General features: G+C 39.3%; 2 protein-coding genes across 5 annotated transcripts in view; both read right to left on the bottom strand.

Annotated features, from left to right (window-relative positions):
- Nucleotides 1-4,207: 4,207 nt before the first annotated feature.
- LOC113122053 (uncharacterized) lies at nucleotides 4,208-7,855 on the bottom strand. Its single transcript, XM_026292975.1, has 7 exons — nucleotides 7,732-7,855; nucleotides 6,961-7,083; nucleotides 6,664-6,777; nucleotides 6,466-6,522; nucleotides 5,529-5,690; nucleotides 4,973-5,086; nucleotides 4,208-4,816 (listed from the first exon to the last, which is right to left on the bottom strand). The coding sequence occupies exons 2-7, from the start codon at nucleotides 7,081-7,083 to the stop codon at nucleotides 4,748-4,750; spliced, it is 639 nt and encodes a 212-aa protein (XP_026148760.1). The 5' UTR covers nucleotides 7,732-7,855; the 3' UTR covers nucleotides 4,208-4,747.
- Nucleotides 7,856-8,674: 819 nt separating this feature from the next.
- lpin1a (lipin 1a) overlaps nucleotides 8,675-16,416 on the bottom strand; it is a 29,566-nt gene continuing 21,824 nt past the window's right edge. For all 4 annotated transcript variants that reach the window (XM_026293654.1, XM_026293655.1, XM_026293656.1 and 1 more), the window contains 9 exons: nucleotides 15,650-15,742; nucleotides 15,076-15,140; nucleotides 14,857-14,995; nucleotides 14,599-14,747; nucleotides 14,375-14,461; nucleotides 14,093-14,245; nucleotides 12,186-12,300; nucleotides 11,550-11,653; nucleotides 8,675-11,422 (listed from right to left, as the gene is read on the bottom strand). In XM_026293654.1, the coding sequence (XP_026149439.1) occupies nucleotides 11,242-11,422; nucleotides 11,550-11,653; nucleotides 12,186-12,300; nucleotides 14,093-14,245; nucleotides 14,375-14,461; nucleotides 14,599-14,747; nucleotides 14,857-14,995; nucleotides 15,076-15,140; nucleotides 15,650-15,742 (1,086 nt within the window). In that variant the 3' untranslated portion in view covers nucleotides 8,675-11,241. The remainder of the gene's footprint in view (nucleotides 11,423-11,549; nucleotides 11,654-12,185; nucleotides 12,301-14,092; nucleotides 14,246-14,374; nucleotides 14,462-14,598; nucleotides 14,748-14,856; nucleotides 14,996-15,075; nucleotides 15,141-15,649; nucleotides 15,743-16,416) is intronic.

Genomic DNA, 16,416 nt, shown 5'->3' with positions numbered 1-16,416 from the left:
TGCACAGGAGCAAAATACAGCTCCAGGACCAGAGACACCTGCAGAAGGTACAGTGTGTTGCATTTGACACTATTGACCACAGCATCTTATTACAGGGACTGCAACATGTGATTGGGATCAAAGGTAGGAGCGGTTCCAATCTTATTTATTGGAGAGATTCCAATTTGTTCAAGTTCATGATGAACCTTCCACATACACAAAAGTTAGTTATGGAGTTCCACCAGGTTCTGTGCTAGGACCGCTTTTCTTCACCTCATACATGCTTCCAATAGGCAATCTTATTAGGAAGCACTGTATTAATTACCATTGCTATGCAGATGACACATAGCTGTATCTATCTACGAAACCTGATGACACAAATCAGATAGCTAGATTTCAAGCATATCTAAAGGACACAAAGGCCTGGATGACCAGTAGAAGGTATTGAATTTGGGCTGAAAAACCTCAGAAATAGATTATCTAACAATGTAACTATTCTAGATGACAGCTTTGGCCGCCAGCAATACTGTGAAAAACCTTGCAGTTCATTTTTGACCAAAATATGTCCTTTAATTCACATAATTCACAAGTGACTCCACTCAACATCCTACCAGTGCCAACTTCCGTCTCAAGGACTTTAAAACAAAAGCCTCTCAAGACAGCACTATTCAACATCAGGCCTCTCAACAACAAAAGCCTCATGTTAAACATTCATAACTGACAATAAGCTTGACTTCCTTAGTCTCACTGAAACCTGGCACAAACCCATGGACTACATTGCCCTGAATCAGACCACACCAACTAGATACACAAACAGTCCCTGCTCAGAAGGTCGAGGAGGAGGTATTGCTGTTATCAACCATGATGACCTCACCCTACACCCCCTCTCCATCCCTGCTGCTCCTGACCTCTACAACAGGACTCTCTCCACCTGCCCCTCTTAAAAGCCCCTTCTTTAAACTCATAGCTCTCCACCATTCCCTCCTACCACCTGCACTATGTCACTGGCACCATTTTGCTCTTTGCACACCAATTAGTTCCCCTTAATTCTGTCTTCAGGTTATCTGTGCATTTTCTTTAGTTTTTTGTAGCATTTGTTTCTGTAGCATTTATGTTTACTGTTTGATCCTTTGTAGCATTTGTATTTATGTCTGTATGCACTGGAGTACCCCCCCGTACCTAAACAAATTCCTAGTGTGTGTGTGTGCACACACTTGGCAATAAAGCTCATTCTGATTCTGATTCTGATTCTGATTAAGACAACAATTGTTTTACTTTTACTCATTCCCAGATCCCAGAACTAAACAATCTCAAGAAGAAACAAAGACAACTGGAACACCTCTATAAGAAAACCAGACTTACTGTTTATGCCTAAACCCATGCACAAAACTGCACTCAATGCTCGTTCCAAATTTTACTCACGTTTTACTGAAATTATCCACTATAATTCTTCAAAACACTGTTCTCCACTATCACAGTTAACTACAGACAAATGTAATAACTTTGCTTTTTTCACTCAAAAATTGAAACAATACATGAACAACTTGCCAACATCCCCTCTCTCATCACACTCATCACCAACATCATAAACACCTCCATTACCACTTGTACTGTCCCACCTTGTTTCAAACATGCTACAATCACTCCCATTCTGACAACCTGGACAATTTCAGAGATATCTCCAAGCTCCTGCTGCTCTCCAAAATACTGGAACGCTCTGTTTTCACTCAACTCAAGCAATATCTCCACTCCTGCCCGTTTTGAAAGATCGAAAGATTTCAAACCAGCTTCCGCATCCACCACACCACTGAAACAGCCCTAAAAGTCACCAACAACCTCCTCTTTGCGCCCGACTCTGGTTCCCTCAGCATCCTCCTCCTTAACCTAAGCGAGGTCAATGGACACCATTGACCACTCCATCCTAGTCAACCATTTGCTGTCATCCTTTTGTATCACTGGTTCAGCACTCACCTGGTTTACCTCCTACCTCTCTTAATTGTTACCACTGTGTCTCTGTTAACAATTGCAAATCTCACATCATTGCAGTCACCCAAGGTGTCCCTCAAGGCTTGGTGCTTGGCCCCCTCCTTTTCATCCCCTACGTGTTGCCCCTTGGATAAATCATACACTACCATAGACGTCATTTTCACAGACAGTTACACAGACAATACACAACTGTACATCTCTACCAAATCCATCACCGCAGTCATTCTCTCTACAATCACAAAGTGCCTGACTGACATCATAATCTGGATGGCCAATAAATTCTTGGAACTCAACAGCCATGAAACAGAACTCATTATTATTGGACCTCCGCAGTGACGGTCATAATGTCACTCCCTCCCCTTTATGGACTTCCCTCTACTAGCCTCTAAAAACTGCACATGTACATGTTAAATTCAGTTGCCCAGTTGCTCACCCGCATCAACTCCAGGGACCACATCACCCCCCTTCAACAACTCCACTGGCTCCCTGTCAAATACCGCATTCAATACAAACTCCTTCTCATCCCTGATAAAGACCTCAATAACCTTACCCCTTCTTATCTCTCTGACCTTCTCCACCGCCATTCCCCCACCCACCAACTCCAACCTCTTAACCCTCATTGCTAGAACGAAGTACTGAACCTTGCGGGACCAATCCTTCACCACAACACATCAGAAACTCTGACTTACTGACTTTCAAATCACTGCTTAAACCCACCTGTTCAAACTTGCATTCCCATAGACTTTGACTAGAGGTTGAGTCATGGCATACGTAACACCAACATTTGCATAAAGCATCCATGTTTGTCCATGCCCATATTGATTAGAGTATTAAAAACTTGAAAAGTATTAATTTAAGGTACATTTAGAACAGATAAAAATGTGCGATTAAGTTGCGATTAACCACAAGTTAACTAATGACAATCATGCAATTAATCGATTAAATATTTCAATCGATTAAGAGAAAGCTGGTATTGAACCTCCAATTTATATTTCAGGTTGGTTTCACTCCAGCCCTAGTCCCATAGGTTCATTAGGTGTGCTGTGTAAATGAGGTGAGAGTCGTTAGACCCACACTCATGAGTTGGTTTCACTTCACACCTGGTCTGAATAGGCTCATTAGGTAAACAATAGAGATGAGCTCAGGTGAGGGTTGTTAAGACCTAATGGGAGACTCATGTGACACCTCAAATTCACCAAGAGTGTGTCCTCCCTGGAAGACATTTGATGTATTCCTTAATTTTCTGGTAACAGATGAAAGGGCCAAAAATATGTATATTACTGTCTTCAGATGTCTTTTGGGGCAGTCGTGGCCTAATGGATAGGGAGTCGGACTTGTGACCTGAAAAGCTGTTTCCTTTAAACTGAGGTGCACAGCTGACTGTGGTCCTGAGGAGCTGCTGCTCCTGTGCTGGGCCATCTTCCTGTTAAGTGGTTCTTTGGTTTCTCCAATGTAGAGTTCTGAGCATTCTTCCTTACACTGAACGGCCTAACATACATTGCTCCTCTTATGTTTTGGTGTCTGGTCTTTAGGGTAAACCAGTCTCTGTCTCAATGCGCTGGTGGGTTTGAAGTGAACTGGTATCTGATGTTTCCCAAAAATCCATTTAACCTTCTCTGAAACACCTGCTACGACCAGGTTTTTCCTCTGTGGATCTTGAGTCTCAGCTGTGTCTCCTTTTTCTGCCCGATGTGGATGTTGCTTTGTTGAAAGCTCACTTAGGGTAGTCAGTTTTTGAGGGCTGTCTTCAAGTGTGTGACATCCTTTCTCTTGGCCTCAATAGAGGTAGGGATATTGTTTGCTCTGTGGCATAAAGTCCTGATGACTCCTAGTTTGTGTTGCAGTGGGTGATTGGAGTCAAAAAGGAGTTGGTCTGTGTGTGTGGGTTTCCTGTAGACTTCTATCTATAGGTTACCATCAGCTGCATTGCTGTTCTTTTCTCTCTCCTCTATCCACTCACCCTAACCGGTCGATGCAGGTGGCCTCCAAACTAAGCCCAGTTCTGCTGGAGGTTTCTTCCATTAAATTGAGTTTTTTCTCTCCGCTTTCACCAAGTAGTGCTCATAAGGGATATGTTGGGTTTCTATGTAAAGTGCCTTGAGGTGATTGTATTATGATGTAGCGCCATACAAATAAATTGAATTGACTTGACATTACACTCCCTGTTTTCCAAGAAGTTTACAGATAACTGTATTGTATACATTCCTCTGAAAGTGAAAACAGAAGAAAACATGTGCTGATAGGGTTTTTAAAAAGTGTTAATAACACTTTTAATAGCACTTTTACTTCAGAAAGTAAAAACAGAACAGGCTACCAGAAATGATGTTTATGATTTCAGTTGGTGACAAATCATGTCTTGCTGGCTGAGGATAACAACTTTTTACAAAGTGTGCTTTATTAAAATGTGGTACCTATTTACTGTAACAAGTGTAACAGTATGCTTTAGGCTTTCCTTTAATTATTGATTAAATTATTGATTATGATTAAAGAAATTTAAATGGCAGACAAACTTTTCATCCAGACATTTATCCTGTGATGTAGTAATGCAAACATAATGTTGAAACATGTTCGCCAAAGCCAGACAGCAGAATAAGTAGCAGTTCACTGTGTACATAATGGAAAATTTTCAATGCCATCATCTGACTGATTTTGTTGGATGTTTGAAAGAGGGATTTACCACAACCTTAGAAGTGGGTCATGTTTATGTCAGGTCTCCCACTGTGCCTACAAAGAGAAATATGTTGCTGTTGATCCATATTTCTTCATATTTGTGGCAGACATTTCAACTTCCCTCTTGTGTTCCTCTTTCATCTGGAGTTTCAGTCGGCGTGGTGGTCATGATTAAAACAGCCTAAAGGGAAGAGCAAGACAAACAATGGACTGAATGGGACATTCTATAAGTCAAGAAGCTGCTTTGTTTAAGTAGCGCATGTGTAATGTGATAGTCTTTTATTGAGTGGGACATGCAGTGGCCCTCACAGGAAGGTTTTTCTGTATTTTTTTTTACCTGGCTCTTTGTAGAACGCAGGGCAGCCCCAGCCAGAGTTGACATTATAATGAAAATAACTGCACCAACAGTAAAATGGAACAGGAAAATCACTTCCACAGTTACTCCCATGACCTGGATAAACACCAACACACACATACATATCTCAAACACACTGTGTGACAAACATGAAAATATAGAATTTAGTGCACAGCCTTGAGTTAAACTGAAATGCATTACACCTTAATATTATTATTATTATGATTTTTAGTTTATTTGTTTAAGGGGTAGCCTGTGACAGCCCCACAATTAGCCAGGACTAAAATTTATCTGCAGTCCCTTTTTAGTTATAATCTATGAAGACCAAAAGTTGTTTGATCTTGAACAAATACAAACGTAAAAACAGGGTTTTATTTATTTTGTTTTTTTTTATAACACATTTGCTTCATAACTTTAGTGTCAAGTTGATTTCCACTAATTCCATCAATAAATCAAGAATGGAAAGGTCTTCCACTTTGAAACTACGTCAATGACACCCCCAAGGACAAAAACAATTATTGATAAAAGTAATGATTACCTCAGAATATGGAAATGCTGTTGCATTACTGGTCTCTGGGCTGTTCTCTTCATAAAAGTAACTGTACAAGTAGTAGTTGTGTGCTACATCAGGCAGGGTGCACAAAATGTACCAACACACCACCAATAAAGTCACGATACTCAGACCCAATGATATGGTGACCTACATGTAGACAGAGGTGAAGAACAAACACAACCCACTTAAAAAGTTCACACAGTATATAGACAACATGTAGAGCCCTGTAAATGATCATTTAAATTAATTAAATTAATGTTAAATTGGTCAATAAACAAAATATGAATAAGTGGGTACAGATAATGAATGAATAGTCAATAAACAAGAGGGATTGATTCCTATATAAATAGTGAAATTTCTACACCTAAGTAGGTGTAACTTCTGGAGTCAGGAAATTGATTTTTCAGTGGATAAACTATACTCACTAGCCAGTTTATTGGGTATAGCTGTTCAACACAAATAACTATCATTCTGCATATAGACGTGGTCAAGACAACTTGCTGAAGTTCAAAGCGGTAAACAAAATGGGGAAGAAAGGAGATTTAAGTGACTAAGCGTGGCATGGTTTTTGGTGCCTATTTAAGAAACTGCTGATCTACTGGGATTTTCCCGCACAACCATCACTAGGGTTTACAGAGAATGTCCCGAAAAAGAGAAAGTACCCAGTGAATGTAAGTTGTGTACAAGAAAATGCCTTGTTGATGTCAGAGGTCAGAGGAGAATGGGCAGACTGGTTTGAGATAACCATTTGTTATAACCCAGTACTAGCAAGGTGTACCCTATAAAGTGGCTGGTAAGTATATATCATACAGAAATGATTATCTGAACAGCATGCCTATCCTTAATGTTTTATCTGCAAGGATTTCTTAGGCTCTAAGGCAACTGTTCTTGGAAAACTTTTAAATATGACAATAGTGCTTACTGTTTTCTTGGTTGCGTTATGATCCGTCACAATGTACAGAATTCCACATATGATGAACTACAACAGGGAAACATTTTTTTATTATTCATTCCTAATGTGTTTTGGTACTTAAGCAATGAAGTGAGCTTGAATTACTATTAGCTGTAAATCAAATCCCGTATCCACTCATGAATAATAATCCTCTTTCATGCTACCAACCAGTGATTCCAGCAAGAAGTTTTGTGCGAAGTTTTCATATATGGCCTGATGAGAGTAGGGCTTGATTGAGACTGAAACAACGAAGGAGGAGGCTCCCACAATCAGCACAATGATCTAAGAGAAAATGCAAATCTAGCATGACTTTGTTCATTCTGTTTTCTTCTGCCATTTTTATTTTCTTTAACCATATAGTCTTTACTTTTAGTCTAAGTGCTTCTCAAATCTATGAAGGGGAAAATACTGTTGTACATCATAATTAATAATCTGCCATTTGATGCATGGATGTGCGTGACTTACGCCAACAATCCTGGGTTGCCCCTTCATGAAGCGGTGTAAAGGTTTGTTGCCTCCCAGTGTAGCACCTTGAGGACTTTCCTCATTCCAACTTTGTCCACTTACAGGGTTAACCTCAGCGGGCATCTGATGGATAAACACACAGGACTGTAAGTTTCCATCTGTAATATTTAGAGTGGCCTCTTAGCAGAAATTGAACATAGTATTCGAAAATATGTTGTCATTAGGTTTAGTGTGTGTGTGTGTTTCTGCAATTTCACCACTAGATGCCACTAAATCTGTAAAAACTTCACATATTGCACCTATTGCATCCACTTGTACTTGCTGCGTGCTGATGTGTCATTTTGATTTTACCGATTCTAATTCTGTAAATCAACAAATATAGTCAACAAATCAGCAGAAATGGGAACCTGAAAGCTTAGAACGTCGGGCAGAATTCACTTTAATAGACTTTAAGCCCGTCAAAAAGGCTCTTAATGTGAAGCAAATCAGTAACTGCAAATCAGTTACAGATGCGCAAACTACTGCAGCTGCATCAAAGGTTTGTATGTTAGATAAGAGTCATCTCCAACAAACCCAAAGTCTTACATGACGCAAACGGAAAATCAAAACACCAAACACCCCCTTTAAACTTAGTTAGACAAACATGTCTCGGTGATAAGTCATACAACAGGAATTGTATTTAGATTATAATGTAAGGCGGAGAGGACTCCTGTCATGTCTTTGACCAAGCTGTTCTAAATAAAAGCGATGAAACAAAAGGAAAAGACAGACCTTGTACAGCTGTGATAGCGCTGCTGAAGCTCAGTGTTACCTCGTGACGACCTACAGCCCGAATGTATGTGTGTGTGTGTGTGTGTGTGTTTGTGTCTTGGGTCTTGGGTAGGGTGGGGATGCTGACGTCGCGTGCCTTTCAAAATAAGAGTGCATACTTGAACATTTATAGACAGGTACGGCTTGTTAAAAAAACACAAAATACTGCAAAACAGACAACGTTGCGCAAACTTGAGGGGTTGGACAGCCTACATCCTGTGCCTTTTTGCCTAGTTTCTTACTTACTGGCTATGTGTGCAAGCATTGGCTTCCTAATTGAATTGCTCAGACAGTATGTGACTACTTTGTCTGCAGGTGGATATACCACAACCCAAATATCAAAGCCTTCTAGGGAGTCTTGATTTATCTTTATTAAATCACATGAATTGGGAGGTCGTGAGTTAACCAAGATTCAAAGCCACAGAGACAGCACTCTAGCAACCTCCTAGTTAGACAAAAAAATAAAAATAAACAAATAAACAAAAACACTTTATAGTGACTGCTTAGTAAGAGTTAGTGTTAGGGTTAGAATAGAAGATGTTAGGGTTAAGGTTAGGGCAGTGTTTCCCATAGTAGGGGGCAGGAGATAAATGAAATAGCACATGAAATATGAAATAGCTGTCTCCCCACTTCCTTCTCTTATTAAAGCAGAACAGAAACTGGTCTCTTACAATAATGCAATTTTTCATTGGATTTAGCAAGAACTATCAGAAGAGGAAACAACGTTTCAGTTTGCTAAAAAACTTTCCCACTATACAACTTTATTGAATCAAAGTTGTTGCAGTGCAGGCACTGCTTACTAGGCTGCTGCTGAGCGCATAAGACATTGTGTTACACAAAAAAGTGTTACACGGGACAACAAACCAGATTAAATCATGTCACCACAGAATGCGACACACAGCTGCAAGAATTAGTCAAGAGCTTTAATCGATCTTTCACAGAAAGAATGAGGTGACAATCATCAAAAAGATGGCTTACTCTAAAACACGAGAAAAACAGTTAAGCAGATAAATCACTATTTTAAAAGTTTTGACTTCTATAGTTCAATAATGATAATAATAATACAATTAGATGTTTTTTTATACTACAATTCCTGGACAATTATGTCCTAGACTCAAACTCATGTCAGTTTTATCCCATGTTTCTGGGAAACCTAGAATGAGGAATTTCAGGAGCCAAATTAGTCAATCTGCTATCATTTTTTATAGCAATATTTTACCTAACAAAGATCAGGTGACAAGACCGTGATCATTTTATCCATCCACTACACAGCCTAACATTACACATACATACATCTACATATACTACATATTTTCCTCTTACTTCACTGGATTCCCCAGAGGCATCTGAACATCAGTGTTGTTAGATTCAGATTAGTTTTCTTCCTGGCAAAGACAATAACAGTATATAGTATCTGACATGACTATCCTATGTACAAACAGAATATGACAGTATAACAGTCACAGGACCTGTCAACAGTGATCTGGCTTTTTTTTAAATATAGGACACATTAATAAACACATTAATATTGAAGTACAAATATCTATAAGTCATAAAATCCAGGAAAATACCCCAAACTCAATATATTTTAAAAATTGTTTTCATACAATGTCATGAAATCTAAAATTTATATTTGAAACATATGAAACAATATTCACAGGGTTAACAGCTGACATTACATCAGGAAAGAGGCGATTAATCCATCAGTTGGACTTCATGTTCATACTGTTAGTCACAGTTTATGCCCATCTATTGCTTTAGTGGTCACATGGTAAAGAGTCATACCTAAGTGCAACTTGTGGCAGCTGGTTTAAAAAGAGATTTACAGTAAAGCATAAACTGGCTGCAAGTGCATTTACAGTAAATGAGCACCAGAAACAGTTTCCATCTTCTATTAAGTCTGATCATTGAATGAAAACACAAATATCTGATAACAAACGAAAGAAATCTTCAAAAAACAAAAATAGGCTAGATGTATTTGTTAAACAAAGAAAACAAAACTCAATAATCTACTATAGGAGAGGTGAGCGTTGTGCATTCGATCTGTGCAATAACGTCATTCCATGAGCTTATCCAATAATTGCATTGATGAGCATTAGTCATGAGCACAACACATATTGTGGGCAGTTTCTGTACATTGTTGTTTATCACTGCAGTTTGCTTATTTGCACATATAAAAACAGAGTGAAGTTAGTTGCACATTTGTCTTGAGTATAGTCACCGAACTTTTAGTTATACAACGTGCTAGAGCCACATCTTCACAGTAGCACGGTCAAAGAGCCACACACATTTAGCTGGATCTGCAAAGGAGTTTGGCACAGTAGATGACTGGATACACTACCTGTGCAATTTTTGCATGTTCTGGATGGTTGTATAGTAATGTAATGTGTCTGGTGTTTGAATGTTGTATTGTATCTGCTGATACTTCAGGTTGGAAAAAAGTACTACAGACCTGATAAACAAGGATGCTGAGTCTGCTCACTATTTGGTGAATGTATTACATGTAATAGGTAACAGGTATTGTTGGCTAAACAAAAACAATTAGTGATGCACGAACACATGGTTTCTGAAATGCTGAGATGAATATGCATATTCTATTTTATCAATGTGGAAGCCAGTCATGTACGTAGTCTATACAATCTGCGGCGTACAGTACGATTCCTGGAAGATGAATTTGTATTTAATTTACATGGATAGAATCTTCTTTCATTTAGCACTTAGGGTGCTAAAGGATAGCACCTAGGATATTTGATTATTTAAAGACAGACGTGTCTAAATATACTTTTGTGCATTTTGAACAATGGATTTGTGTTTTTGTTTTCAATATAGAAATGTGCATGAAGAGAGGTTTTGGGATGAAGGCGAGAACTGTAAAATAACCTCACTAAAAGTAATGCAAGAATACACTTAATGTTTTTCAGTATTTTGCATTCTCGGTGGAATGCTTTCACAAGTTTCACTTTTGTGTGTGCTTGTGTGCCAGTGAGTCGATGTGATTACGTATGTCAATCTTTGACCCTGTGTTGAAATTATTCTGGGCTTTTTTTTCCTATTTATTTGCAGTAGCCCTGTGGTTTTCGATTTTTTTCCCCATTCATACTGATTTTTGAGATAATCCTGCTGATGTTCTTTTGTATTTTCTTCTTAAATGCTCCCACAGATTTAATATGGCTTCCTAATTCGGGGTTGTAGAGTGTGAGCATTCAGGATTGTTTATGTTCTCCCTGTTAAATGATGGCCCAGAGAAAACACATTTCACCTACTTTGAATCAGTAGTCCCAGTTAATTGTAGTAATTAATATCTTTGAGCCAAGAAGGAGCAAAACATGTTTCCCCACACAGTTGTGTTTTTCATCTGCATCTTCACTCTTGATCTGGGCTTTATGTTGAATGACAAACCCAATGACCACAGTGTTGTGCATTGACTGCAATGTGGAGAAAAGCAGAAATGCAGCATCTTTAGAAGTGGATTTAGTGTTGTTTCCTTGTTTCAATTGGCTGTGGGTCTTTTTCTTCCTGAGTGGTACAATCAGGGAGTTGTTTTCTGGAGCAGTTGCACTGATCAATGGCATCATGGCAAGTGAAGTCTGTCCCCTCATCTTGAGCTAGAACAGGGAAGACCTGGTCGACCATGTCACAGAGATGGCCAAAGCTGAGAGGGAAACACACAGACATTTGCACATTTTATTGTACAAAACCAGAATCGAGACATCTGCATACATGTGTGCAGAGTCAGAGTTTGTGGATGAAAATCAAAAGGAACACAAAGTACAGCTTACGAGGAAACATTGGTTTTGGCATGCTCCTGTGTCAGCTCCCCCTTGGGGTTGACAGTGAAAATCCTGTTCAGAGGAACACCCACCTCCTTATAGGCATACACATCCTGAGATCAAACATAAACAAATTATCAGTATCACAACCAAAAGCAAGAGTTATGAGGCTAAAATATCAGCACCTAATTTCAAATAATAAGATTTACTAAAATAAAATAAATATCTCTTACTTGTGAAATTCCTACACACAAAAAACTAAAGTTGTCAAAACTTCTGTGACCCATTTATTAGGTAATTTATCAAATCTAACTTTCTTAATGTTGGAATCGGTTGAAACGCTGAACCTGTCAAACAGTTAAAAAGTTAAAAGGTAGAAACAGTGTCTCCAATGAATCACACTACGTTTATGGAACTGTATATTTAACAGTTGATATGTTACTAGTAAATACTTGTATTAGTACTCTCTTAGTGTATTGTACCTTCGCTTAGAGTATTGAGTGCTGTATTTACCCTAGTGTGTTTCCCTTTGCCTGTTCAACCCCTGCTGTTTCATAAAACTTCATATTGAACTGTTGTGTTTTCCTGCATGTTTTCTGCAACTTGCTACCGGACACAATGAAACCATGACAGCAGTGGCCTTACCGTAGCTCTGTTGCCAAATGCGGCGTAAAAAGGTTCAGCGTTTGGGTAGAAAAGGTGCTTGATGTCTGTAAGACACTCAATCTTAAACTTCTCTGGTTTCTTCTCAATCACCTCCCTACACAACACATAGTACAATACAACATTTTTATTAAGTCAGCTTCTGTTCATTATATAATCGTGTCCATTCAGTGTGGTTTTGAAATGGTACAGATAAGTTATCTGTATGTTTAACCCATGTGTGGTGTTTTGGTCTGTGGGACCCATTTTTCAAAGTTTGCTAAAAGAAAAATTATGTTATAATTTTTTTCAACCACAGACTCATTGGCCTTAGCTCATTTTCTGTGTAGAACATATAAAATGAACATATTTTCCATGACTGCACACTGAGTTTTGGTTCATTACATTTCAGGCACCTGTATCTCTCTGCTCCCACATTCATGCACATTTTATCCTCTGTCTTGTCGGAACCATTGTGTATTTTCTCACATTCTATCCCAGCTACAAATTTGGGGTGGGACACAACACATAAATAGCTTCGCCTGTGTGGCTCGCTTTCACAGTTGGTCAAGTTGTCAAAAAGATTCTCTGGTCAGAAGGCCTTAGAAATTATCTTTGAAGAGAGAGAAGCTTTGGAAGATGATGAAGAAGAGAAAGAGTTCTCAGAATATGAAGATCACATTTCTGTGAGGAGGATGAGATTGACCATCAGCCACCACAGAACAAGGCAGAAAACCAAAACAGAGCTCTCACCTCAGCTGCTGACTACTAAGAACAGGTCTGTTAACTTGTTTGTGTTCATGGCTAGAACGAATGCATTATAATGCCAAAAAAGGGACAAGCTGATGACTGGCTGCAGCTACAAAACAAGGACCCTACATTGGCCGATTGGCATATTTTTCAATATGTATATTCAACATCTCAGCGTACAACGCTTTTGTCATCTGGATGGCCTTGGATCTAAACTGGAACAGGGGAAAGCTCCAGAGGAGATGGATCTTTCTCAATGGGCTGGGCAAAGCATTGGTGAGACTCCGATCCAGAGTAAACACCATATCCCAAGAACCCTAGCTTCTGCAGTCATCGTAAGGAGGATTCATGAGGAGCCACAGCTGCAGAGCCTGACATAAGTGTATGTTGCAGTTGCATATAGACTATGAATGTCTGACTCTTCTACCTTGACCAGCTGTAGTGTGTCTTTGTGTATGTATGTGCACAACAGAAAGAAAGAGAAAGAGAGAGAAGTAAAATTCCTAATTTCTTCATTTTAGTTTGAGGCAAGTAGAAAGGAAAAGAAACACTGCAGTGTGTGGACCTAAGATGGACACGAAGACACACTACACCTACACCTTTTGCATCATATAGGCCGTTTCTTCAATGGATCTGATGTCAGTGTACAATATCTGTTTAATGGGGCTAAGTGTGTCTAATTTCTTATTAGGTTCAAACAAGAAAAATCAGCAGTAACGAAAAATATTGGTTATATTTATTTTTTGCACCCATTTCTTCATTGTAATTGATTTTCCTTTTTTATTGCATTTTATCACAAAAAAGAGACTAGCACTGCTAGCAAATGTGATCTAAGGAGTGAATGGTAAATATTAATTAATATAAATGCCATCTAAATTGTAACTGAACTAAAGTAAACATTTGTTTAGTATGTTTTACATAAATTGTTATTGCTGTATTGACTTACAAACCCATTAAAATGGTGGGTCCAACAGACCCATGAACATTGGCTAAGTAACAAAAAACCTAAACACCACACAAGGGTTGAAGTGAATTTAAAACATAAGAATCACGAAATTGGACTTACAGTGCATATTTCATATTATAATACTCAGTTCTGTTTTTATGGCTTTAAGACTAAAATTAATTATTACAGTATAACATTTTTCTGTGTATCTGACCTGTGGAAGGCAGAGAAAAGACTGCTCGGGCTGAGCAGCACAGGGCCCATTGGCAGCATGGTTCCCCTCTCATTGACCCAGTGCAGGTAGCCTCGTGTCATATCAGCCATGCCTATGGCCCTTGCCGAGCAGTACATTAATTTATATCCATTCCTATGAGAGAGAGTGTGTACTTAACTGTGGTTTAAACAGGAAATCAATGACCAGTCATCTGAGAGAAAGACAAACATAGTAACATCAGACATCAGTAAGTCTGTGTACAGACTATAAAGTGGCACTCACTGGCTAACTCTGTGGTAGAGCTGTGTAATACCCTGGTGGGTCCAGTCCTTACCCAGTGTGGGGAGGATGTGACCCAGGGTGTCGGACCTATGGCACAAAAGCAGCAACATCACATCATCAGAACCCCTAGCGACAAATCTGAGTAAAGCTTGATGTCTACTGGTGAACCCCCATCTCTGAGCTGGTCCTCTGCTATAGGTTGCTAGTGTGCTGCTCACTCTTACCTGGTGATAGTTCCATCTATATCAGAGATGACTATCTTGTCATCCCAACTCCAAAGATAAATTGTGCCATGGCAGCGACAGGTGCCCTGATACTGAGTGGTCACGCTAAACACCACTTCATTAGGACCCTCCTTCAGCTGCAGACTAGCCTGCAAACAAACAAACACAAACACACACATGCACACACACACACAGTCCATATAGAGGCAAGTACAGACAACTGCAGGTTTAAATGTTTTAACTTTTTTAATACTGTACCAGTTGCTCTGAGGTGAGTCTAAGAGTCTTCTTAAAACAGATGCTACCAGAACTCCCAAGGGGCTCTGACTGACAGGATCCTGACCTCTGACTGGATGATTTGTGGTCCTCATCACTGGAGGATGACTCTTCCTTCATCCTAAAAATTTAAATTACATAAGATGATGAACGATGAGACTGAGAAAACTGAGGAGAATGGGAATATCTGTATCAAGTCACCTGTTCACTGAGGCCATAGACAGTGAATGGTCTTCTTGGTCTGCTCCTGCCTCTTTCACTGATTCCTGATGTGCACACAAAGTTTGAAGGTCACAACTATAGCTTAACTGACTGAGACACTATGCGGTGGTATAATGGCACCCTGGGTTTAGACTGCTTATTTACTTATTTATAATAAAATATATGTATGTGAATATATGCATCAGTATATGTGTGTTTTGTTATCGAATGTTATACACAGCAAGAGTAGGAGGCCACCATGCCACCACCCTGGCTCCAGCTGCAGAGAGGTGCATGCCCTGAAAGCCAGGACTTCCACCACACACAGGACGAAAGCCCAAGGCTGCAAGCCCCCAAAGTGACCACGCACAAATCCCTAGGCTGAGGAAAGCATTCCCTTTTTGGGGGTTGCGTCTTGCTTTTTATTCTCCATTGTTGTCACTTTTGCACCAAAAAAGATTAAACTGATTCATAATCACTTGTACTTCCTATGTTTAACTCAGGTGGTGATATAGTGTAATGATTAAGTCTTCCCTTTGGGCAGTACAGGTAATTTATGTATCTGTGTGCTTACTAATTTGGAGTCATTTTGTCTGCTCCTCCACGAGAACCACCAGCGTCCTCCTTTCTTTGGCATCTTCTCCTTCATGATGTTTTCCACAGAGGCCTGGAGGCAACCGTGCACATACAACTTAAAACTGACTGAAGATGTAATCCAGAGCTGACCAAAACACTCAAAATGAAGCGAAGAAGAAAACATGGGCAAACAAATGGACAAAAGTACAAAGCGTAGCAATCCATAATGCAATAACAGTTCAGACCACACTCTCCTCTAGGTAACTTGCCAAAAGAAAAGGTAATTATAGATGAAACAATGACATGCAAACTATAAAGCAAAGGAAGCACAGTGAAACCTGAAAGCAAGAAACTTCAAAAGAATAGAGAGCAGTGGGAAAAACAGGCACACCGCATGTAGAAAGACAGAGACATGCAAGGCAGAGAGAAGCACGTACTGTAGACAGGTTGTAAAATAATGAGCAAAACATAAATAATAAACAACAACAACAAAGAACGATATGCCCTGACCAACACTCAAAGCAAACCAAGAAAACATCGTACAGGCTGGGAAGGGCTGGAACCAAACAGACCAGGGAAGCAGTAGGAGAAAAGGTCAAAAACAGATAACGCGTAACTCAAACACCAACACTTGGTGCATGCAAACAAAGTGTAAATAAAAAGGGAAAATAAGGAAGGGATAAAGACATGATATTATTAAAATGTTAGGAGAACAGTTAGATTTAAAGCAATAGTTCACTTCGGCAGTTGCTGAATACATATGTG

The sequence above is a fragment of the Mastacembelus armatus genome, chromosome 3 (genome assembly GCF_900324485.2).
Source record: "Mastacembelus armatus chromosome 3, fMasArm1.2, whole genome shotgun sequence".
Classification (NCBI taxonomy): Eukaryota; Metazoa; Chordata; class Actinopteri; order Synbranchiformes; family Mastacembelidae; genus Mastacembelus; species Mastacembelus armatus.
Note: the sequence above shows the minus strand (reverse complement) of the source record. Positions and strands in the feature narration are given on the sequence as shown.